A 20177-nucleotide genomic window follows, 5' to 3' on the forward strand; every position below is an offset into this window, starting at 1 on the left:
CTGTCCTCTGTCACATTTTGCACATGGTGAACTTGCAGGTCTTGGCACTCATTGGGTGGTGGCTGTGCTCAGTGACTCATGTGGCGCCCAGTGTCTGAAACTTTCGTCAAACGTCTGGCACATGGTGTGTGTGTCATTGTGGCCTGTGACGCTGGTGGCTCTAAATTACCCAGTGTCTGCTGATTGGTTGTGTAGAAGATGAGGCACAGGTAAGGGCCAATCAATGGACGAAATGAATGAATGAAACAATGAACAACACAGTGTGACCAACTCTGCTACCAAATGGCTCTATCTAACTTGTTAAGATCACCCTTACAATACCTTGCACTTGCGTCATCACTGAGTGGAAATGTCTGGTTATTGCCAGCTCTTTCAGAATAATCAACAGGATGAAAGTTCCACATCACTCGTAAATAAGGTGAAATGATATTCTAGTTTTAAGTATTTTTGGAAATACTCCCATCTTCTCTTAGTTGCTTCTTAACAGGAAGTTGCTGGTTTTACTTTTATTTTCTTTTAGTTTACAATATCAGAAAACTACTCAGTTATTGACTAGAAACAATCTCTTTGAGATTAAAATTGCATTGTAAGAGAGATGTGACTACAGCAAGAGAAATAAAGAGATGAGACACTAGAACACATGCATTCACATACATACAGCAGAGGTGGGAAGCATCCTATTGCAAATACTGTACTAGTCACTGTACTTAATGCAAATATCTGTACTTTATACTCAACCTTGGAAACTTTGCCAGATACGACATCCTCTCTTTGAATTATATTAATTTGACATGAGGTTCAGTTAGCTTTGCAAAGAAATGCCCAGTAGAAATGTCCTTCAGAGAGATACTTTTATACTTTAAGTTCATTCAAGTTTTTCACAAGTATCTATAGTTAAACTTAGTGAAGAATATGTGTTCCTTTGCCAACACTGACATATAGACAGCATCAGCAACAACCACAGACTTTCCAGCAAAACCCACTGCAGTAAAATGTTAGATTGGTCATTGCAATTCCAAAAGAATAAAGCCTTGATCACTAGACAGAATCGCGTTCACTTCAAATGGGCTCTATTAGAGTTTGAGGATCTTAATTAATTTGGGGTCTTTGCAGGTCATTTATGAGTGGGGGACACGTCAAACAAAGTAGGGTGATGAAACATAATTACTAAGGGTCAGCTGTGAGCAAATCCACATCTCATCAAAAAGATTAATCAGTCTGTCACCAGAATTGCTGTTTTCACACAACTCTGACACCATCAAGGCCCTTTGAATTTTGATCCAGCCATGGGTGTGTGTGGTGCAGTGTTGTGTGTCTTTATCCCTACAAGTTGTGATTGGTCCTGATGGGTGTGTTCTGTCCTCCCTGTTTGTTTTTAATTAAATCCTTTTTTTTTTTAGGAAAGGAAGGTATGGTGACATTAAAATGCCTGGAGGGGGCATGTTGGCTTGTACAGAAACACTGACACTCACAACAAAAGTGATGCCATTCTTAACACTGCACAGCGTGTCACTATTGCGTCGGCTTTGTTTTTTCACATACCTCATGGCCGGAATAAACTACGATCAGTGCTTAATCATCATAAGGGCAGTCTGTGAGCTATAACCTCTCTCAGTCTTTTCATTTAATCATCAGCAATTAGCATTCAGAGCCACCAGACAATCAGTAACAGTTTGCTGCAGCCCCCGTCAAATGATTCAGCAGATGTCAGAATCCTTCATTGGGCGGCTTTTGCCTTAAGAGAGTTAAATATTGTTGCAAATGTAGAAGTGAGCCAATATAATCTGTCTTCTCTTCTCTTCTCTGCAGAAAAATAATTAAGAGGACTTCCAAAAGGGCTCAGTGCCAGTCTTGTAAAGATGAGATCATTGCACAGTGTCAAATAATTTTTATCAGCTAGACTGCCAAAGATTGGGACTAATGAAAACTGCAAATTGAGTGCAGTCAGCATTTCAAAGAGACATTCTTTTTTTGAAATCTGCTAATTTCCCAATAAAACCACTCTTCAGGATGCCAAATGAAGATGAATGTGCTCTAAACTTTAAAGGTCCAGCTGCTGCACAAGTGTTTCTAGCGTTCTGATGTCTGGAGTTTAGACCCAGCATCAGCAGAGAGACCACCATTGTGTTTTTAAACATTTAAGGAATTAACAATCTATTTTATTAGAAAAAGAGAAGCATTCAGATGTTCAGCAACATCATGCAGCTGGATGGCTCTTTTAACTTGTTTATGCTTTTGCTTTAATCAGATTATATAACGACACTAATTGTAAAAATACCTCTGGAATGACGACGGTGTAAGGATAAAATATTTGTGCAGTCGGTGAGATCAGATTCTCTCCACGTGTGTGCTGAGTGAGCAGACGAGACTGATGGAGGTACTGAGGGGGAGGACAGGGGATGAACAGCAGGAAAGCAGACAGGCGGAGAGGGAGGGGAGGGGGTCAGGTGGCGTGACTTTTTACTCCGCGGCTCACTGACCTTGACAATGGAGCCACAGCCAGCGACTCAGATAGCTCTCTCCGGTAGCGTCTCTCACTCTCACTCTCTGCCTCGCTGTCTGTTTCTCCCTCTCTTTTTCTCTCTTCCTCTCTATCTGCTTGCTCGTAGTGAGTCTAGCCTGCTGGCTGTGACCAAAATGCACCACCACCTCTCTGCTGCGACTCACCCCCTCTTACCTCACGTCTGCTCTTTTTCCAGACAAGCGGGTTTAAAAAGTCAACTGCGCATTGAGCCGTCTAGACTGAAGCCGGTCAGCAGCCTACCCTCCCCAACCCCCAGCTCCCCTCCCCAATCCCCGACTTGTAAGTTGCTGGCTACAGTGGAAAAACGGATGAGGAGCAGGTGACCTTGCTGAGCTCTGTCCCTTGTTTCTAACCAAGTGCAATATGGCTCTATGGCTATTATATAAGCATAATTACCACTATGTAACAATACACTGAAAGCTAAGCTCAAGCTGGGCCTGGACAACAGTGTGACGATAATCTTATACTCTTGAACATATTCACTGATATAGCAAGTAATGTAATGGCAACACCTGAATCTATGTTCAATTTCTCTTATTGTTTTCATCACATGACAATAGAATGTGTAACGGTGTTCTAACATGTAAAAAGAGATGCATTGGTCGAGAGCCTCATCTTCTTTACAAGGTGTCAGAGGTATGTAAATGAGAGCACACACTCTCCAGATAATGTACAAACTCCTGTGCTGAAGTGAACTTCACACTCTGCTGCCTGTTACTCTTTTGATGTTTGGTTTTATGAGTATTTTTTAACTTCCTGTTTTGGACACCAGTAGCCACAAAATGATTTACCTAACACACGCTTGGTATAATTGTGGTTAATGGTACTTTACAGTGCACAAACAAATCGTGTAGTTGGGAAACCTACTGTATGAATCAGCTGTAAGACATTTGAAAAGTACAGTTTGCGGTAACGCACAGCTCATGTTATTTTAGCACTGAGAGAAACACTGCATTCTTCTCGCAAGTGTATCATTTTCCTCCTGTCAGTTGATGAGGTGTAGTGTACAGCACCCTGAAGTGTGACATTCCATGTAAGGCAGCGCGTGATGGTTTTTTAAGAGGTGTCTCCAGCCGGCCAGTGGCCCCGCCATGTGCAGTAAGATGACTCTATCCTCCACGGCACTGACAGCTTGATTTTCCAACAGAACATTAAACTGGATCAATTAAACTGTCTTTTAAATGCCAGAAACTGCCTTGCAATCCTGCCATTACTCTTCATTGTGTGATTGTATCATTTAATGATGTAATTTCATGTAGAGATGTTGGAAAGCTCATCAGGTATTCACTTCATGATCATTTCCATGCCCTCAAGCTGATGTGAGGGATGCTATTGGTATCATTAGTATTTCTTGCTTAAAATGAATGATGGGGATTGTTGAAGTTCACCTTCATACAAATTTTGTAATCTCTGCCTAAGAAGTGGCTTGATCACAAGTGGACAGCAAGTGTAAATGCTCCCCAAGACACATCGAGGACTTGAGGTCCAATCACCCAGACCACATTCTTTAGGTGTCCTGAGCTGACGTCTGAAAAACAATAAGAAGCCACAACAAAAGAGGCACAAATGATGACATGCGGTCTGAGTTCCATGTGGTTCACTGTAATGTGCATGACATGTTTGAGCTCTCTTAACCAGCTGATATGAGCAGCAAATGTTTCTGAATACACTGTATGTTCCAACTATTAAACGTAATAAATGCTTTGTTAAAGGTTCCCCTGAAACCCTTAACAAAACAATTTTGAGCGTTTTTTAGTGAGGAGAAACTTTAAAAGTGTATGACAAATTATAAATAATTTTTGCATTCTCTGAAATTTGGCATTAAATGCAATGCAAGTATTGTTTTTTACTTGTCATGACATTGCTGTACCAGCATTATGTGTCTAAAGTGTGTCATACTTTCTAACAGCTGTTTGAACCTACTGTTGTAGTTGATTTCACCATTAAGACTAAATTCATGAATTGACAGTAAATGGTTACCAATATAGTTTACATGGCGGAAGTCCCCAGGCTCCCTTTAAAAAAACGACATTTTGAGAGTTGTTGAGGTAAAAAACTTTGACAAAAAAACAATGACAAGTTCTGAATTATTTGGACCATTTGTAAATTTGGCAAATGTTCGTCATTTGGTTCGTTCTAACTACATAAAACACATCGTCCATTTGCCAAGGTGAAGTTTGTGTTTATTCGCATATAGAGGGGAACGTGAGATCCAATCACAGACGGTCACTTGAGATGCATGTTAATGCCAGGTGCGAACTGGTGGACTAAGAGCTGTCCACCTGTGATCAGCTTGCTCAGGATGTATGAGAAAGCCAGGTCTACACAGGCCATCAGTCACAGGTTATTTAAAAACAGGACAGTCAGTGTGGGGCAATGTGTTTGTCAGAGAAACTCTAAACTTACATTTCCATGCAGTCTAGGTGGCCTCATGTCAGACTACACTACAAAGAGGAAGAAAGTCCAGATGTTTTTGCTAGTAAATATATCTGACTCTTCCATAAATGGTGAACCACTTTCAGAGGTACTGTAGCATACATTTCCATAGTGCCTATTAACCCATGTTTGCATGTGCGATGTGTGACTGATTACACAAGAAAGGACTGCAGACCCTCAGTGTCAGGAGAGATCTCACAGAAGTGTACCCAGTGCTTCATCCATCCCACCTTGGGAGGCAAGAGTTGGAAAACCAGTCAAGCAGCACATATTGATTACCCCCTAGAGAATGTGGGCTGAGCGCAATATGTGAAGCTACTTAGAAACTTCTCGTTTCTTTGATGGTTTATCTCTCTTACATCTTTGTCTATCCCACTAGTGCAGCCCTCCCGCCCACCTTCATCTCTGCTTTCTCTCCTTTTCCCACCCATACAGCCTTTCTCATCCTGTCATCCCTGGGCTGGTGGTCTGTCCCTTAGGGAGGTTAAGGGGCACCATGGGTGAGAGGGAAGTCGGCAGGTTGTGCGGGCACCGTGCTTGCCTTTTCCCACAGCCCACGTCAAATGCTGCTGAACCCTGACCCCAGTGGGTCCTCACTCTGAAAATCAGTGTGGAACGCAATTCAGCCAGCCAGACCCTATTCAGGGCCGGACTCACCACTGGGTGAGAAAAAAATCTCCCCCCATCCCAATTGTGGTCACTGCCCTCCCTTTTGTCTGCTGGCCAAGCAGGGTCGGACGACCGGCCGCCACTAGCCAGGACAAGACTTCCGAAAAGCCTATTCAGCATGTGATTTGACCCCCAGGTTCCATTGCTGACTCACAGGGATCAAACGCTGGGAATCCCTGGGGGTTCTCTAGCATGGAATTTTTTCATCCATTGAAATGAACCCTTTTGACAAATCTTGAAATGACGAATGATTTTTTCTAAAAAGGTTCCTTGATGGCATAGCAATTTATCCAGGCTCCACAGAAGTGGTCGCAAGAGAAGACCTCTGTTTCAGTCGTTCACTTCTGAAATACCGTACTGTCATTGAGTTTACACATAATTATCTGAAAAAGATGGAGCTCATGGGACAGCTGTCATCCCCTACAGTTGTGGTATGAAAATGCATTTGCTTGGCCTTGGCTGCAGCATTTGCTGATTTTCCTGGTAGTGATTAAAACCATTCAGAAGCCATTCTGTAACAGAGGGAATTAATTGTGCATAAAAGTAAACACATTTCCTACGTATATATCTCATTTCATTTTGATGCTGCGCCCAGGGAGCATTGATCAGACACCACCGATGTGTGGATTTAACAAACACAAGTTTTTGTAGAGTGACGTAACCCATGGTTGGTTAAAGCTGGACTTTAAACAGCTGGCAACAAGCCGTGGTTTCATTATATCCTGCAATTTTATGATTTGTTTTATGAGTAGTCTTTTGTCCCATTCATCCCGTCCAATTCCATCTACTGTAAAAAATGTCTCTGTGATTAACTGACAGAACTAGCACACAACCATGTACACATGCACTGATGCAGAAAGAAACACTGTAAAGCTGTGTTCATCATTACGAGTAGGAGAAGGTATGCAAGGCAGAAAAGTTAAGAAACCCAGAAACCTTGACTTTCAAATATGATGGTCCCATGGCATATGAGAGTGTGTTGTGTGTGTCTGTTCATCTATGTCAGAGAGTGTGAATGTGTGCGGGTGTGTGTCCAGTCTCCAGCTTGATGCATGGTTTAAATCTTTTGCAGAAGGGGAGCACTTTGATTGTAATGCCGCGTGCTGTATGCTAAAACGGAGGTCTGCTGCAGCTTTAAAGCTGGTCAACTGTCAGGACTGGAGCGTGAAAGGGGGGCCCCAGAGTGAAAGGGGTGGAGGGTCCCACTCGGGGGGTCCTGGAGGAGGAGGGGTGGCTTGTAACGGACCTCCTGGGCTTTGAGGGCCCTCTGTGTGGGCTGCTACAGCAAGGCGGCCTTCTTCACAAGAAAGGGAGGGCAGGCGAGCTCGAGGGAAGGTGCTGGCGCATTGGCCCCTGCAACAAGGAGCATGGGCAGAACGCCAGCTCACCCGTTCAAGTCCCAGAGACCAGATGTTCCTTGTCAGCAAGCTCTTGGCCTTTAATAAATTGAGTTACTGTAAATCTGTAATAAGGCAAGGCAAACATAGGCACCCCACGTCCCCCGCTTCACACACATCCCAGATATTGTGCCCTCACAGACATTTTTTAGTGTCCCACAGGTCAACCCCTGGTGAAGGGGCCATGTCCCAGCTACTGAACCTGCCAATTACTTTTCACCCTGCACACAAGGACGGATGTTATTCTTCCTTTTTGCCCCCAACCTGCACGCTAAGTATTGGAAAATGTCATTCATTCTTCTAGACTGTTGGATCACCTGGTTTCTGATATTCAGCCCTTGATCTTGTTCAGAGATCTGACCCGAGAGGAAAGGTGTTTTGAGATTTTATCATTACAAATGAACTCATGGCTTTAGTTTAATAATCAAGTTTGGGCAAGTGTGCATTACATTTGCCTGTTTTATGTGCCAAAATCTGAGGGGGGTGTTGATCTGGTTTTCATAAGTTTGCTCAGAATTGTTATGGATGCTTCTGCTGAAAGTGGATAAACACTGAATTATCACCTAGCCCCAGTTCTCAGTGTTTGAAATGTCTGAATGTGTGTTCTGCACACACTGCATCTGCTGTTGCCGCTACAAGACTTGACGCATGGGTCATTTACCTAGGTAAGAGCAGCCAGTGTTTTTGGAAGTCATCTGATCTCCTGCAAGAAAAATAAAAATAAATGCCTCTGTGCTACTGAAAGGGTTAGGGAAGAACATACCCTGTGCAGTCTTGCTTAGATTTACAGCACCTCTGAGGATGGCTCTTGATCTGGCAGTGGTCAGTTGGCTTTGAAGAGAAGTGTACCGCAAGTGAATCACTTTGAACCTGCACTGAACTGAGCCTGAGGGAGACCCATGGTCCCACCTGAGTGGAGCAGGACAGTAAATCTAAAGGCGGCTCAGTTTTTGCACCGTGACACAGGGACGTAAGTCTTAATTTGTTGTCTGCAGAATCCCCTGGTCAAACAGTTCTACAACTATGGCTTGGAGCCAGGGTGGCCTAAACACTTTTACGTGCTGGCTAGCCTAGATCGTTTCCATAACAAATGAAAGTACTAAATTGAAAGTCCATATCTTTGTGTCTTTCCCCCACTCCCTCGCTAGATGGTCAGACTTCAGGTTTTGGTCCTTGTATTATCTGCTTGTGTCGTCATAGGTTTTAAACTTATACACACCTATTCCCATTTGCTATTTCCCAAGCCATGGTTCTACATTGGTCAGTCGCACTTCTGCGCACACCTACAACCAAATTGTGGCTCATGCACCAGTTAGAGAATTTGTAACACTGAGGTCTTCATCCACCACTTACTGATGATTGACCTTGGCCATTGTTACCCCTCCGCTGATTGCTTACACTACACACTACACACTTACCTGCTGCAAAAATATAACAGCCAACATATAGTTGAGGTACATTTCAAGACGCAATGAGAAAAAAATTGGTCATGCTGTAAAATGGCAACATGCAGCAAGTGGTTGTTTGCCAACAGCAAATAAACAAAGAAAACATAAATGTTCGCTTGGTCAGAATTTATTCAGTAAAGGTGATCCATCTCCCATTAAACTGAAACATCTCATACAAGCCTAAAAAGTTTTAAGCAAAATGAAGGACATTTTTTTTTTTTTAATTTTGCAGTCTCCATATTTTTTTTCTAATGCAATACTTGAAATTAAAAACATGTTGATGGACACATGGCTCTTGACAAGTCCTGAGAGGATGCCTGAATGAAATGTTGTCTACACGAGATGGGGCAGGGTTTGGCACGAGGACCACACTGAGCCTTTTTAACTCCTCCCTCTGTGCTGTGCCATCTGAGAAGCTATTCCAACAAACTTCGAGGGGGTGGGGGGCCTGAAGTCCTCACCTCACATAATCTGGAAACAAAGGCAGTCGTGTCATGTCCCTCACCTACAGTTGATACTTTCACTTAACAGGCGATCAGGTCATTAGCTACCTTGGGCAGGGCTCACGAACAGTAATCCCCCCCCCAATGGAAAACCGTGGGTTCGTTGCCCGAGGTGTTACAGCCTTGCTTAAATAGGCTTTAGGTTTTACTTACTGGCCAGTGGGCTGTTTCATTTGACACCTCCCACAGTTTGTGGTGCAATGTTTGTTTTTTCACAGGCTTCCCAAGTGTTCCTCTTTTGGGGACCTCCGGGCTTTCTCATGTCTTTAAGGCTCTTTAGGTAAGCCGGAAAAGCAAACAAAGGCATATCTATTATATGGTAAGTGGATCTCACATTACCCTTCCATTTCAATGCAGTCGCCAGTGTGGGCCACTTTCCAAGTGACTGATATTTTCACAGGGGCCAACATGTCAAGGGATGGTGTAATTGATTGTCTTGGATATTCGAGTATGGCACTTTCCCTAGACCCCCTAATGCTTCCTTCTCCAGTTATATAGCTTACTCGTGTGCTGAGGATTTGACACATGACAGTGAAGCAGGATAGACATGTGGTCATGGTACGTATTCAGACAAGGGCATTGGAGGCCATATCTTCCACTGAGTGACTGAGACGCTGACATTTTAAAGCTAACTGTCTATTAAAAAATGTCCTTTGAAAATATCTAATGCCATATATAACAATATGTTTGGCTGCTTTCTGCTTGCCAAAAGTAACTTAATGCACACATGCTCTTAAGTAGCCCTCGAACTAAGGATGTTATTTGTGTTGAAAAAGGATCCCTGCTGAAGTTTGTCGAAATGAAAACCTCAAGGTGGAAATCATTGGTTCTCCAATGAGTTGACTGAGTAAAGCTCTCTTTGCTCCACAGAGGAGTTTTGATAGCCGCCTGCAGGAAAGCAACATTTAAAGGATAACTTATCTGTTTGAGTAAGTCTTTTTATCAGCTCCTCTTTATGTTTTTTTTTTTTTTTAACATGGCTCAAAGGCAAAATCTTCTCAAGTGAACATTTCCCGTTCTTCCTTTTATGATCTTATTACTTAAACAGGAAGAGATTATTACTATTATTTGATATTATTGAATTTAGTTTCAATATTTTTCTCAGACTTTTGGAACCCGAGGCAATTGCAAGAGCCAGAAAAAAAGAAATTGCCCTAAAAGAAAAAACTGAGAGTTGACAGCGCAGGTCATTTAACTTTCTTTTACGATACTGATCTGCGGTCGGCATGTATCCAACAAAGCTGCGTCTGCTCCATCTGGCTTTGCTGTTAGCCTCTGCAAGTACACTGGATCTGACTTTAAATTTCCCAAATACGTTCTTGTACATAGCACAAGACCATTGAAGCACAGCAAGTCCTTTTATCAGAAAGATCCTGAACATGGCATGTTGACTGAGTGTACTCTGTTGCCTTGGATCTTTGCCATCACACCCTTGAGAAGGGCACTTAACCTGAATTACTTGGCACAAACTCGACTGCCAGAATGACTATAGGAAAAATACAGGGTAAAGATAAAATAATGGGATCGCTCTATGGAAATTGTTGATGTTAAATCACCATTGCAAACATGGTCCAGGTGGATTGTAATTTGGCTAAACTTGTACAATTTTAATCAACAGATTCAATTTAATTTAAGGATATAGGTAATCAAAAAATAAAAACAAAATGCATGGAGTGCTGCTTGGGTGTAGAAAAAGGTGTCCCTCTGGTGCTCTTCAGTTTAGGGATCCAAGTAGATCTGAGGCACTCAAGAGTGTAATGATTAAAACGGATATAGGCATTTGAGCAGAAAGCACCTGCTTTATAGTTTGAATCCTTCATTTTGTTTTCATCTGAACACCACTGCAGAACAGTGGACATACATTTTGTCAGAGGGATTTCCTAAACATATATTCTCAGCAGCCAACGTTATGCACCTCCATGACTACAACTTGGCCTCAGGCATCTTTCTATTCTCTCCTGTCCAGTCAGACTTTTTTTTTCCCTCTGTCTGCCTTCCTGGTGTGTTTAGTTGGTCAGGAGGCCAGAGCAGGGCTCTGCTGGCAGCAGACAGCCGCTAAAGCTCCTTTTATTCTACCAGGATATCCTCTTGACTCAACATGATGCCAACAGTGACCATCGCATGTAGTAATCTGGCACAGGTCAGGAAGAAGCTGCGTACACGTGCCATGCATGCCCATCCGCTGCCTTAAAGAGCCTGAAGTAGTCTTGCCAGGGTTGGAGCTTAAGCTAAGCTGACTCGCTGTGCAGACACTGGGTCACAAATTGTCAACCCTAATGATGCATCTTAAATGAAGTGACATTCCCTCCAGACTAATTTTCCGTAAAAGTGATGAAGTGAATTTTCTCTTTTAATCAACACAAAATGTATTCTTTCTGAAGGAAACTTGTTGAAGTCTTGTTGGCCAAGTTTGTTTTGGTATCTGACCCACCAATATCCCAGATACTGAATTCCAAAAGTGTAAAAGAATAAGTACCTACAGTTTCCCATCCTGACCAACTTCTCCTTCACCTCTCCCTCATAAAATCATTGTATCGCTTGCTGTGATAGTAGCTCTTCCTGTGGCACTCTCAGCTTTGCAGTAATCTTCCACACACTGAACGAGCTGCCTGCATAATTTTGCAGCATTGTTAGCATTAGAGCCAGTTTGCAATTCTTTGACCTCTAACACAGGCCTTTTTTTAAAGAAGTCATGCACTAAAAGTGGGTTTGATTGACCGCATGAACACATTTCTGTCAGTTATTCTTCCGAGAGAATAATGCAGTAATGCTGAAAGTTACTGATTGAAAAATGTCTAATGAAAATTAAATCTATAATCCAGCTAATGCAAGTTCTCAGTCATTGCACTGCCAGCTCTGAACAACTTGTTACATTCAGACATCACTCCAGCTCTTCAGGTCTGTTGCCAGAAGGTGCTGCGTTCCTGGGCTTTATGGCTCTTCCCACAACAGTATACCTGCGTGGTTAACACAGCAAGGTTCCAGCAGCAGGAATACAGTTGACACAGACACAGGTGATTAAAGATTTTTTGGCACCCTTTGCATGTATAAGCTGCTTTCTCCCATGCACCAGGCGAGGCCCCCAGTCTGTATGACCTAGAAGAAGCTAGACTGGATGACCCAGTGGTCATCCTAGGAGCCATCTGGCAACCAACGTCTTGTGTGGCTTACCCTTACCGCTGCCTCACGCAATTCCTTAAGCAAGCATAAGTGTGCTTAGGAGGACTTAATCTCAGAGAAACTGGTTTGGGCCACAGTGTTGACTGCCGGTGTAGATGCACCCGGCTGTTCATGGGTCACGGGGTTCCTTCGCTCATGTAACACTGAGACAGAGTTTTTGGCGAGTGTGGCCGCCTGTTGTAGGATTAAAGTCTGTGGATTGGATGTGCTCTGTCAATGAAATGTGGCCTGTGTGAAGGTGCTCCTACCAACAAGGTATTTAATATATCGGGGATTCTTTTTAATTTCAAGCTCTTCATGTTCTCATGACTGTACAACTGTAAAGCTGCACTGAAAACTTAATAAGTCATCTGAGTTCATACAACCAATCTTACCAACAACGAAAGGCATCTGCCGCGCTGTGAGAAGCCCATGGGTGTGTTCTGAAGCAAGGAGGGGAAGTGAGAGAAGCTTGAGCCTGTCTGCACTTGCAAAGAGGTCACTGCTGGCCTTTTGACTGTCTGCCAGTGCAGGGGCCAGAGTCTTCCAGAAGAGGGCCTTGGCTACAGGCAGACAAGTGAGCCAGCCAGCCAGACAGGCAGCCAGCCGCATCGTCTACAGTCTAGGTCTGGGGCTACAGGCTGGACTAGGGCAGCTCAAGTTACCCAGACAGATTTGTTAACACTGTTTGGGTCCGCTCGGCTTTCTAGCCAGGCCTCTGAGCCAAACGTGGCTGAGGTGACTTAATCTGTCATTAAACTCACATTACACCCGGACAGAGACTCGGCTCAGGGGCAGAGACAGCGCTCACTCTCCCACTCAGTGGCATGGCTGGCTGGATTTGAGCAGACACAAAGAATACCCTCCTCCCCCTCCTCCTCCTCTCCGTCCTCCTCCTCCTCCTCCTCCTCCTCCTCCTCCTCCCCATCCTCTTCATGCCACACACCATGGCACAGCTAGACAGCCCAGCACGGTCTAGACAAAAGCAATTTCACTTGAAGTTGAAAAGTCATTTGACTGTGTGACGGGCACCTGTGTGGATACGCAGGTGTTTACAGCCCGCGCAGATGTATTTGTCTTCTTGTGTTGGACACAACTTTTTGAGACGGTTGTCTGCTATATTGATTTTAGGAATTTGTTCAGTAATCAATCTTCATTTTATGTTTGCAGAAAACATGCTGAGATACTATCTGAATCTAAACAGATTTTGATTAAAGTCATTAATTTCTAGTCATGTAATGTCTTCACAGCATTGCTATTTCTGCAGTGATTGATGAGTGTCCCCTTTCCAGTTTGTGTCCACAGACACTCAATGTGAAAACCAGATCTGAGTAATCAGTGCAAGAAACCATTAGGGTCGACTTTGGGAATGTATCATCGAGCTCTTCGTATTTTAACAAGTGAAGATAACTGAGGAAATGGTTTAAATTTGAATATTTTCTGTCATCTTTTAAAATCAGCTTTGAATACTTCATCATTTACTGATCCAACTGATAATTGTCATAAATGATGAAACATGAATCTGAATAAACATGGTGGGAAATTGTTCTTGTATAGCATCAGTGACATCATTAGCATTTAGATTTTTGTCTCCAAGCTGCTGACAGTACACATTTGTCTTTGTGCATTCCTCACTGGCTATCAGACAAACAGGAGGAGATGGCTGAACTTCGCTCATGTCGGGCAAGCGAAATTGCTTCCATTACTCTCGGCTTGAAAATGTCAGAAACCCTAACAACCTGCTGTACCCTCAGTGGAGGTCTAAGACATTGTTTCCCTCTGCTGAGATTTGTTTTTACGTAACAGCTGGTTCTGGTTCTCCCCTCAACCTTGCTGCACCCCCACTGTCATGAGCTGCTAAGAGCCTGCATATGAACTTTATAATCGACTGTTACAAAGAGCAGTGCCAAGCCAGCGGGCCGAAGGCATCTCACATGGGAAGACTGTTTTATTTCATTTAGTTTTTTGTTCTTTTTGATTTGTATATGTCGTTACTTTGGCTGCATTCTGGATGCAAAGCAGTGTTTGGACAGTTTCATGGCTGTGCCTTTGTGTATTTGTAAGTGATTATGTGAGGAAAACACATTGTGCATGGAAAACTATTTCAAGTGCAGGAGCGGATGATACATATTTTCTTTTTTTTCTTTTCGAATGTTCTTGGCCTCAGAGGACAAAGAGTGTGGTCTCTGAAATCTGCAATACAACGACTGAAACAGGGCTTATGTCATACATGATCATGATAATCATATTCAATCACTTTGTTTAGCCGAGTCATGAACTCACCATATATTCATCTTAAATCATCCCAAAGCTTTACCTTGGAGAGCAAAGACATCTGCAGGCTCTCATTCCAGTACTCAATAAAACACAAGATATTATTGGCTAGTGTCTCCCACATGTTTAGAGATGTTTTATTGAGTGAAATCACCTGGTGTTGTTTATGCTTAAGGTGAAAATACTCTACTATTGTCCTTTAATGATGTTGGGTTTGAGTCTTATGATGGAACTGATAGTTTGAACATTTATGAAAGAATCAACATGTGTTTGAACTTGAATGAAAGAGCTCTGAAGGATTTTTAAATGTAAATGTAACTGCTGATATTTCAAGAGATTTCCCCATTGTCAATAGTAGCGATGATAGTTGTAGGAACAACACAGTCTTATCATATCATGGCATGAAAATACCATTTAGCATACTCACTCTTGCTAAAACTGATTGTTTTGACCGGCAATTTCTCTCGGCTCTCCTGCAGGTTAAGAAGTACTTTGAGCTGGAGCCTCTGGCCAGAGGGAAGCGCTGGATCTTGGAGGGCAGCTCCACTGACAATATGGAGGCAGTGAAGGAGATATTTGGTCAGTTCATTAGTCTGTTGGAAGACAAAGACACAGAGCCTGCAAGGATATGATGCTAACGCTGCTAGTGCTAAGAGACATTAGCGGCTGGTCATGAGGAAAACACAACGTCCTGCTGGTGCCCATGTACACACACTCATGCACAGACACAAACATGCACACGAAAAAAATAAAGCAGAAGTTGATCTCTCTCTTCGAGAAGTGTATTGTATGTTATCTTCCCTTCACTGCACTCTCATTTTTCAAATTGGATGAGTGTGCACAAAGCAGCAGTCAGCCACTGCAGCCTGACAAAGAGCTGCCGTCAAACCCACCCGATGTAAAGCAATCAAGAAAAAACGACAAACTTTGCCGGAAATGGAAATCTTGTTTACTATTGTCTGTGCCATTGTGATTAAACCAGTGGCATGTGGGACATGTGGCATTCCCTCAGCCATCATAGGACACTAACACACACATTCTCACTCTCTCTCTCTCTCTCTCTCTCTCTCACACACACACGCACACACACGCACACACATATACACGCACACACACACATAGACACTGTCACACACAAAGTGGAGCCCAGGTTGTCTGTAGATATGTTTAACATCTCCAGTAATTACTTTACAGGATGTTTGGGTGGGCACTGTTGATGTTCTTTCCACTGAGAAGTACTGTACAGCTGTCAAGTGTGCTTCTTCTGTTGACTTGGTAACAACGACTGTCGTTTGGAGTGTGTAGTCCAAAGCCTTGTGTTATGTACGGTAGTTACATATCGGTGTGTCGCACCGTGTCTGAATATCTAATCTGAATAGTGTAGTCTGAGTATCTCCATGGAGTATTATGTACATGCAAACAAGTACATTGCCGTGTGCCCTCCTGTGCAGCCATACACAAGTACTACTAATCATGTGACTAAGTGCTACGTGACTTTCTGGAGAAGTGAGGAGAAAGTGGGAACAAGTCTGAATGCTTTTATAAATGTGCAACTTAGGATATATTTTATAGCTCTGTATGTTAACATTGTAGAGCTACGTTCAGATTTTTTTATATATCATACCACAATTATTAATTCTTTCAAATCAAAGACCAAAAAAGCAAAAAAAACCAAACAAACAAACAAAAAAAACACTGCAATGATTGACCAGGCTGGATGTTGCCTCAACATAGAGAGATCTTATGGATTTAGTTTTGTTTCAGTGTTAAGCAAATGTCATGTATGTTTGTTATTTCTTTGTTTTTCTACATTTTTACTGTATTTCTTTTCCTTTCCTGTTGAAATTAACACAATCCCTCGTAACACTGGTGAGTGACTACAGTCTCCCATCAGGGTGGAATACAAACTCTATCAATCAGCCACAGCAACAGCTGCATCTGACAAGTCCCTGTCCGACACCCTAATGCCTTCCAACTGTCTGTGAAGACCCCTCCCTGTCTGCTCTTCATCGCAGACCCATGCCCAACCTCATCCCAGCCCTTCCCAACCAACACTGCCCTTCCACTGCAGCTCTGCTCCCTGTCCCGGTTTCTGCTCAGTGGGGTTTGAATCCTACATCTTTCAGTCCGGCTGCCCTCGTGTGGACTCCACACCTCTAAAATGAGTCGTTCTGATTGTGCCACAGATGTGTGGATGATGTTCATGTCTCCTCCCTAGGTGCTTGTCTTGTTGTTGTTGCTTTGTTTAGTATTTTGTCAGGTTTTTAGAGATCTAATCACTTTTTGTACCTGACATGAGATCAGCCAGGTAGTTTTTTACAATCTGAAAAGACCGGTGCATTCAGTCACTTGAATGCAAATAAATCTGTCAACTGAAGAACATACCAATGTTGGACTTTGCGTATCATCTGCTCACACATTTTTAAAACATTCACTTTAGCTGTTTTTTTTTCTTTTGTATTTTTTTTTTTCAATCATGTGTTTTGTCTAAAATGGCAATTAAAGTTTTAAAAATTTGAATAGTGTCTTTGAAATTATTAACATTTTGATTCTGCAATGATGTGTCTTCTTATAATGGCTTCTTCTAAAAGTTGTATGTATGTAGCTCATGTTATTAATGTTTTACATGTTTATTAGAAGGTGACTGGGTATGAATATCCTACTACATCTCATCTTTATGAAATGCGCAATCAGTTGAATGTAAACATGCGTCTGGAAACATTTTTCTTCACTGTCTCTCATTTGTCATTTAAGGTGACCTGTAGAAATCTGAGACAGTGGAGGATAATCTGGAAAGCACAGATGAGCCAGTGGAGGTTGAGCCAGAGTTTTTCTTTTACTTTAAAAAAAAAAAAAAAAAAAAAAAAGCACCCAAAGTCAAAGTGTAGCCACTGAAGAAAGTTTTGAGTGGAAAGTTAACCGAGTGAGACAGGAGTTCCTGATAAATATACTCGACTCTCTGCTACCTCTGCCTCCCCTTTTCTTCTCCTCTTGCCCTTCTTCCATCTCTTTCAAATTAACCGTGTGGCTTTAATACAATGTGTGTCATGCAGGTTGCCCTGGCGACTCTTTGATCCTGTTTTCCAGTCTCTGCCTCTGGGGCAGACGTGCTTCTCTTCAGTCTGCTGCACACCAGCTCTGGAAGCTGCTGCAGCCCTGAGACAAACCATGGGCTGCTGCGCTCGTCTCGCTCCCCCCTCTTCTTCCTGTCGCTCTCACTTTCTCTCTATTTTTTTGAGTCCTCTCTATCTATCTCTCTTCTTGCTGTTTTTTTTCCTCTCTATAAGGCTCTCTCTCTCTCTCTCTCCCTCTCTCTCTCTCTCTCTCCCTCTCCCTCTCCCTCTCCCTCTCCCTCTCTCTCTCTCTCTCTCTCTCTCTCGCTCTCTTTCTCTCTCTCTCGCGCTCTGCTTCCCTTTGGTCACGCCGAAGCAGCCCTCCCTCAGCATGGGCATCCAGGATGCCCAAGGGAAAGGAAGAGGCCAGGACCTCAGCGAAGCAGCCCTCCCGGGAGAAATAAGAGAGAGTGAGGGGATCTCTCTTTCTCCCTTCCACTCCTCCTCACTTGCTCTTTCTGTCTGTACAGTTGATTTTTATTCCACTGAAAAAGATGCAGCCAGTCCTCTCCTCCCACGCTGAACTTTTACCTGCTCTACCTGTTTAATTGCTGGTGTCTGGCTGTGGTGTTGGATTGGGGGGGAGGGGGGCGGTGTTTCCTCCTGTCTTGTTTGGCAGCAGACCCTCAGTGTGGTTTACAGATGAGAAGAAAGTTATGTTGTTGTTGTTATGTGGTAATATGGTCCAGACTGTTCCAATCCGCCTGCGCTCACAGTCGCATTACCATGCAACAATAACTCGATGTGTTACTGTGATAGATATAAAAACTTACAAGTCTCTGCAAGTTGTTTTTTTTTTAAATATAATTTACTAAAATGAACGGTAATTAATGGCTGCCTGGAAGGGAGGAAAAAAACACTGCAGAATCTAACCAACAAGCGTAATTGTTGGCAATAATATGAAGTGTTGCAAGTTTTTGGTTTTTCACCAGCATGTAAAGAATGACGCATGCAAAAAAAATGAAACTGCAGTAGAGTTCGAACATGCCAACCGCAAACATTCTTGCGAATCTGCAGCTTCCAGTGGAGATGTTAATCATTGCGCTTTTTTGGTTTTGATTTTCTTCATCATTCTCATTTTCTTCCTTCATATTCCCTGTGTTCACTCTAGGACTATGTGGGCTTTTGTAAAATATTGCTAGTAGCAGCCCGAGTGTGCTTTCACTGCTCTTTACACTGACCAGACTGAAAATCTGGTTTTCTGCATTTCAAAACGCACCTGATGATCGGCCCAAGTGAAGAAGAACAGCGCGCCGCGTTTGATAAATCGACCCACACCTGTCAAAAACAATAGATGTTACATAAAATATCAACAAAAACAAGAACAAGTACTGGCAGCATCGAATTGATAACATATTTTAGGAAAAATGTTTGAAGTAAACATTAGTGCGTCCAAACAGCTGCAGTTTAAGCTCTCCAAAATCACATGTACAGATATTCTTGAATTGTTTAGCTTTTTTCTTTTTTTTATGTGAAAACGCTCGACTTTAACCGCCTTCCAGAATATGTGAAACATTATTATTATTATTTACTATATAAAACAAAGTTACAGGAATTTTAGTGACGGCGTTGAATATTTTGGTTGGTACGGCTCGATGCCACAAAGTATAACGACCCACCACAAGTACAAACAAATACCAGCACACACAACAAAACGAATCCTGGGAGCTTTGTGAAATGCAAATTGCGCGACCCGACGGGGAACCTAACTTTCGTTTACATGACAAACAAAAGACGACATGTTTTCTTAAACTCTGCAAAGAATTCCCCTTTTCTCTCAGGTCTTCTCCCGTCCAATGTGTGTGTGGCAGCATTTTCTGCTGATAAGACCCAGCCAGGAGGTGGAACAGATGTTGCCCTGACATCCATCTGGGCCTCGTACCCCTGCTCTGCCTCCCACAGCCGACGCTCCACGCGGGACACCCCGCATTCCCGGCCCCCTCACAGCGAGGGGCCGCTCTTACGAAAAGAAAGCTCCCCTGCTCTGGATCCTTCGAGCAGTGACGCAGCACAGAAACCGCCTTGATGCTGCTCTCATTCATGTTGCGTGTGACGGAGAGAGATGCCAGTCAGTTATCAGGCAGGACTTTTGGGTTCATTCGAGGTGTTTCCTCTTTGTTTCAACACTCTCTCGCACACACACCCTTTTGAAAAACAAACACAAATGACGGAAATGCATCGACATGACGTAGGCTTGTGAGAAAATGTGCTCTGAACCGAATAATCATTTCCAAATACGTTAGACGAGGGTTCCAACAAGTCACAAAATTGTCTTGATTCATGTTACTCCATATGGTTTCATTTATTTCAAGATGAACTTGTATCATAGTTGATTTTTGGTTCTCATTTCCAGGAAATGAGCCTAAAAATAAGCCACCTTTCCCTGTAATGTTGCACTTTTACACTGGAAACTTGTTAGTTTTGTTTTTCCTGAAGGTGTGAGAGCCAAGATGTCTGGTTGATGTCCACCCCACATGTCAATTTTATTTTAATTTGATGGATTAATACATATGACAAAGCAGCAGTGGATATATCTTGAATCTTGAAATTATGTTTTCAGTGTGAATTATTTGAAAGGAGACATATGATGCTCATTTTTCGGGGTCATGGTTGTATTCTGGGTTTCTTCTAGAATAGCTTTTCATGTTTCAATG

The 20177-nt window shown here is 42.8% G+C and overlaps 1 protein-coding gene across 2 annotated transcripts in view; it reads left to right on the forward strand.

The window, feature by feature from the left end:
- LOC119019144 (ADP-ribosylation factor-like protein 15) overlaps positions 1-15187 on the forward strand; it is a 96840-nt gene extending 81653 nt beyond the window's left edge. For both annotated transcript variants that reach the window (XM_037097456.1, XM_037097455.1), the window contains exon 5: positions 14890-15187. In XM_037097456.1, coding sequence (XP_036953351.1) covers positions 14890-15042 — 153 coding nt within the window. In that variant the 3' untranslated portion in view covers positions 15043-15187. The remainder of the gene's footprint in view (positions 1-14889) is intronic.
- The last annotated feature ends 4990 nt before the right edge of the window (positions 15188-20177 follow it).

Source organism: Acanthopagrus latus, chromosome 5, assembly GCF_904848185.1.
Source record: "Acanthopagrus latus isolate v.2019 chromosome 5, fAcaLat1.1, whole genome shotgun sequence".
NCBI classification, from domain to species: Eukaryota; Metazoa; Chordata; class Actinopteri; order Spariformes; family Sparidae; genus Acanthopagrus; species Acanthopagrus latus.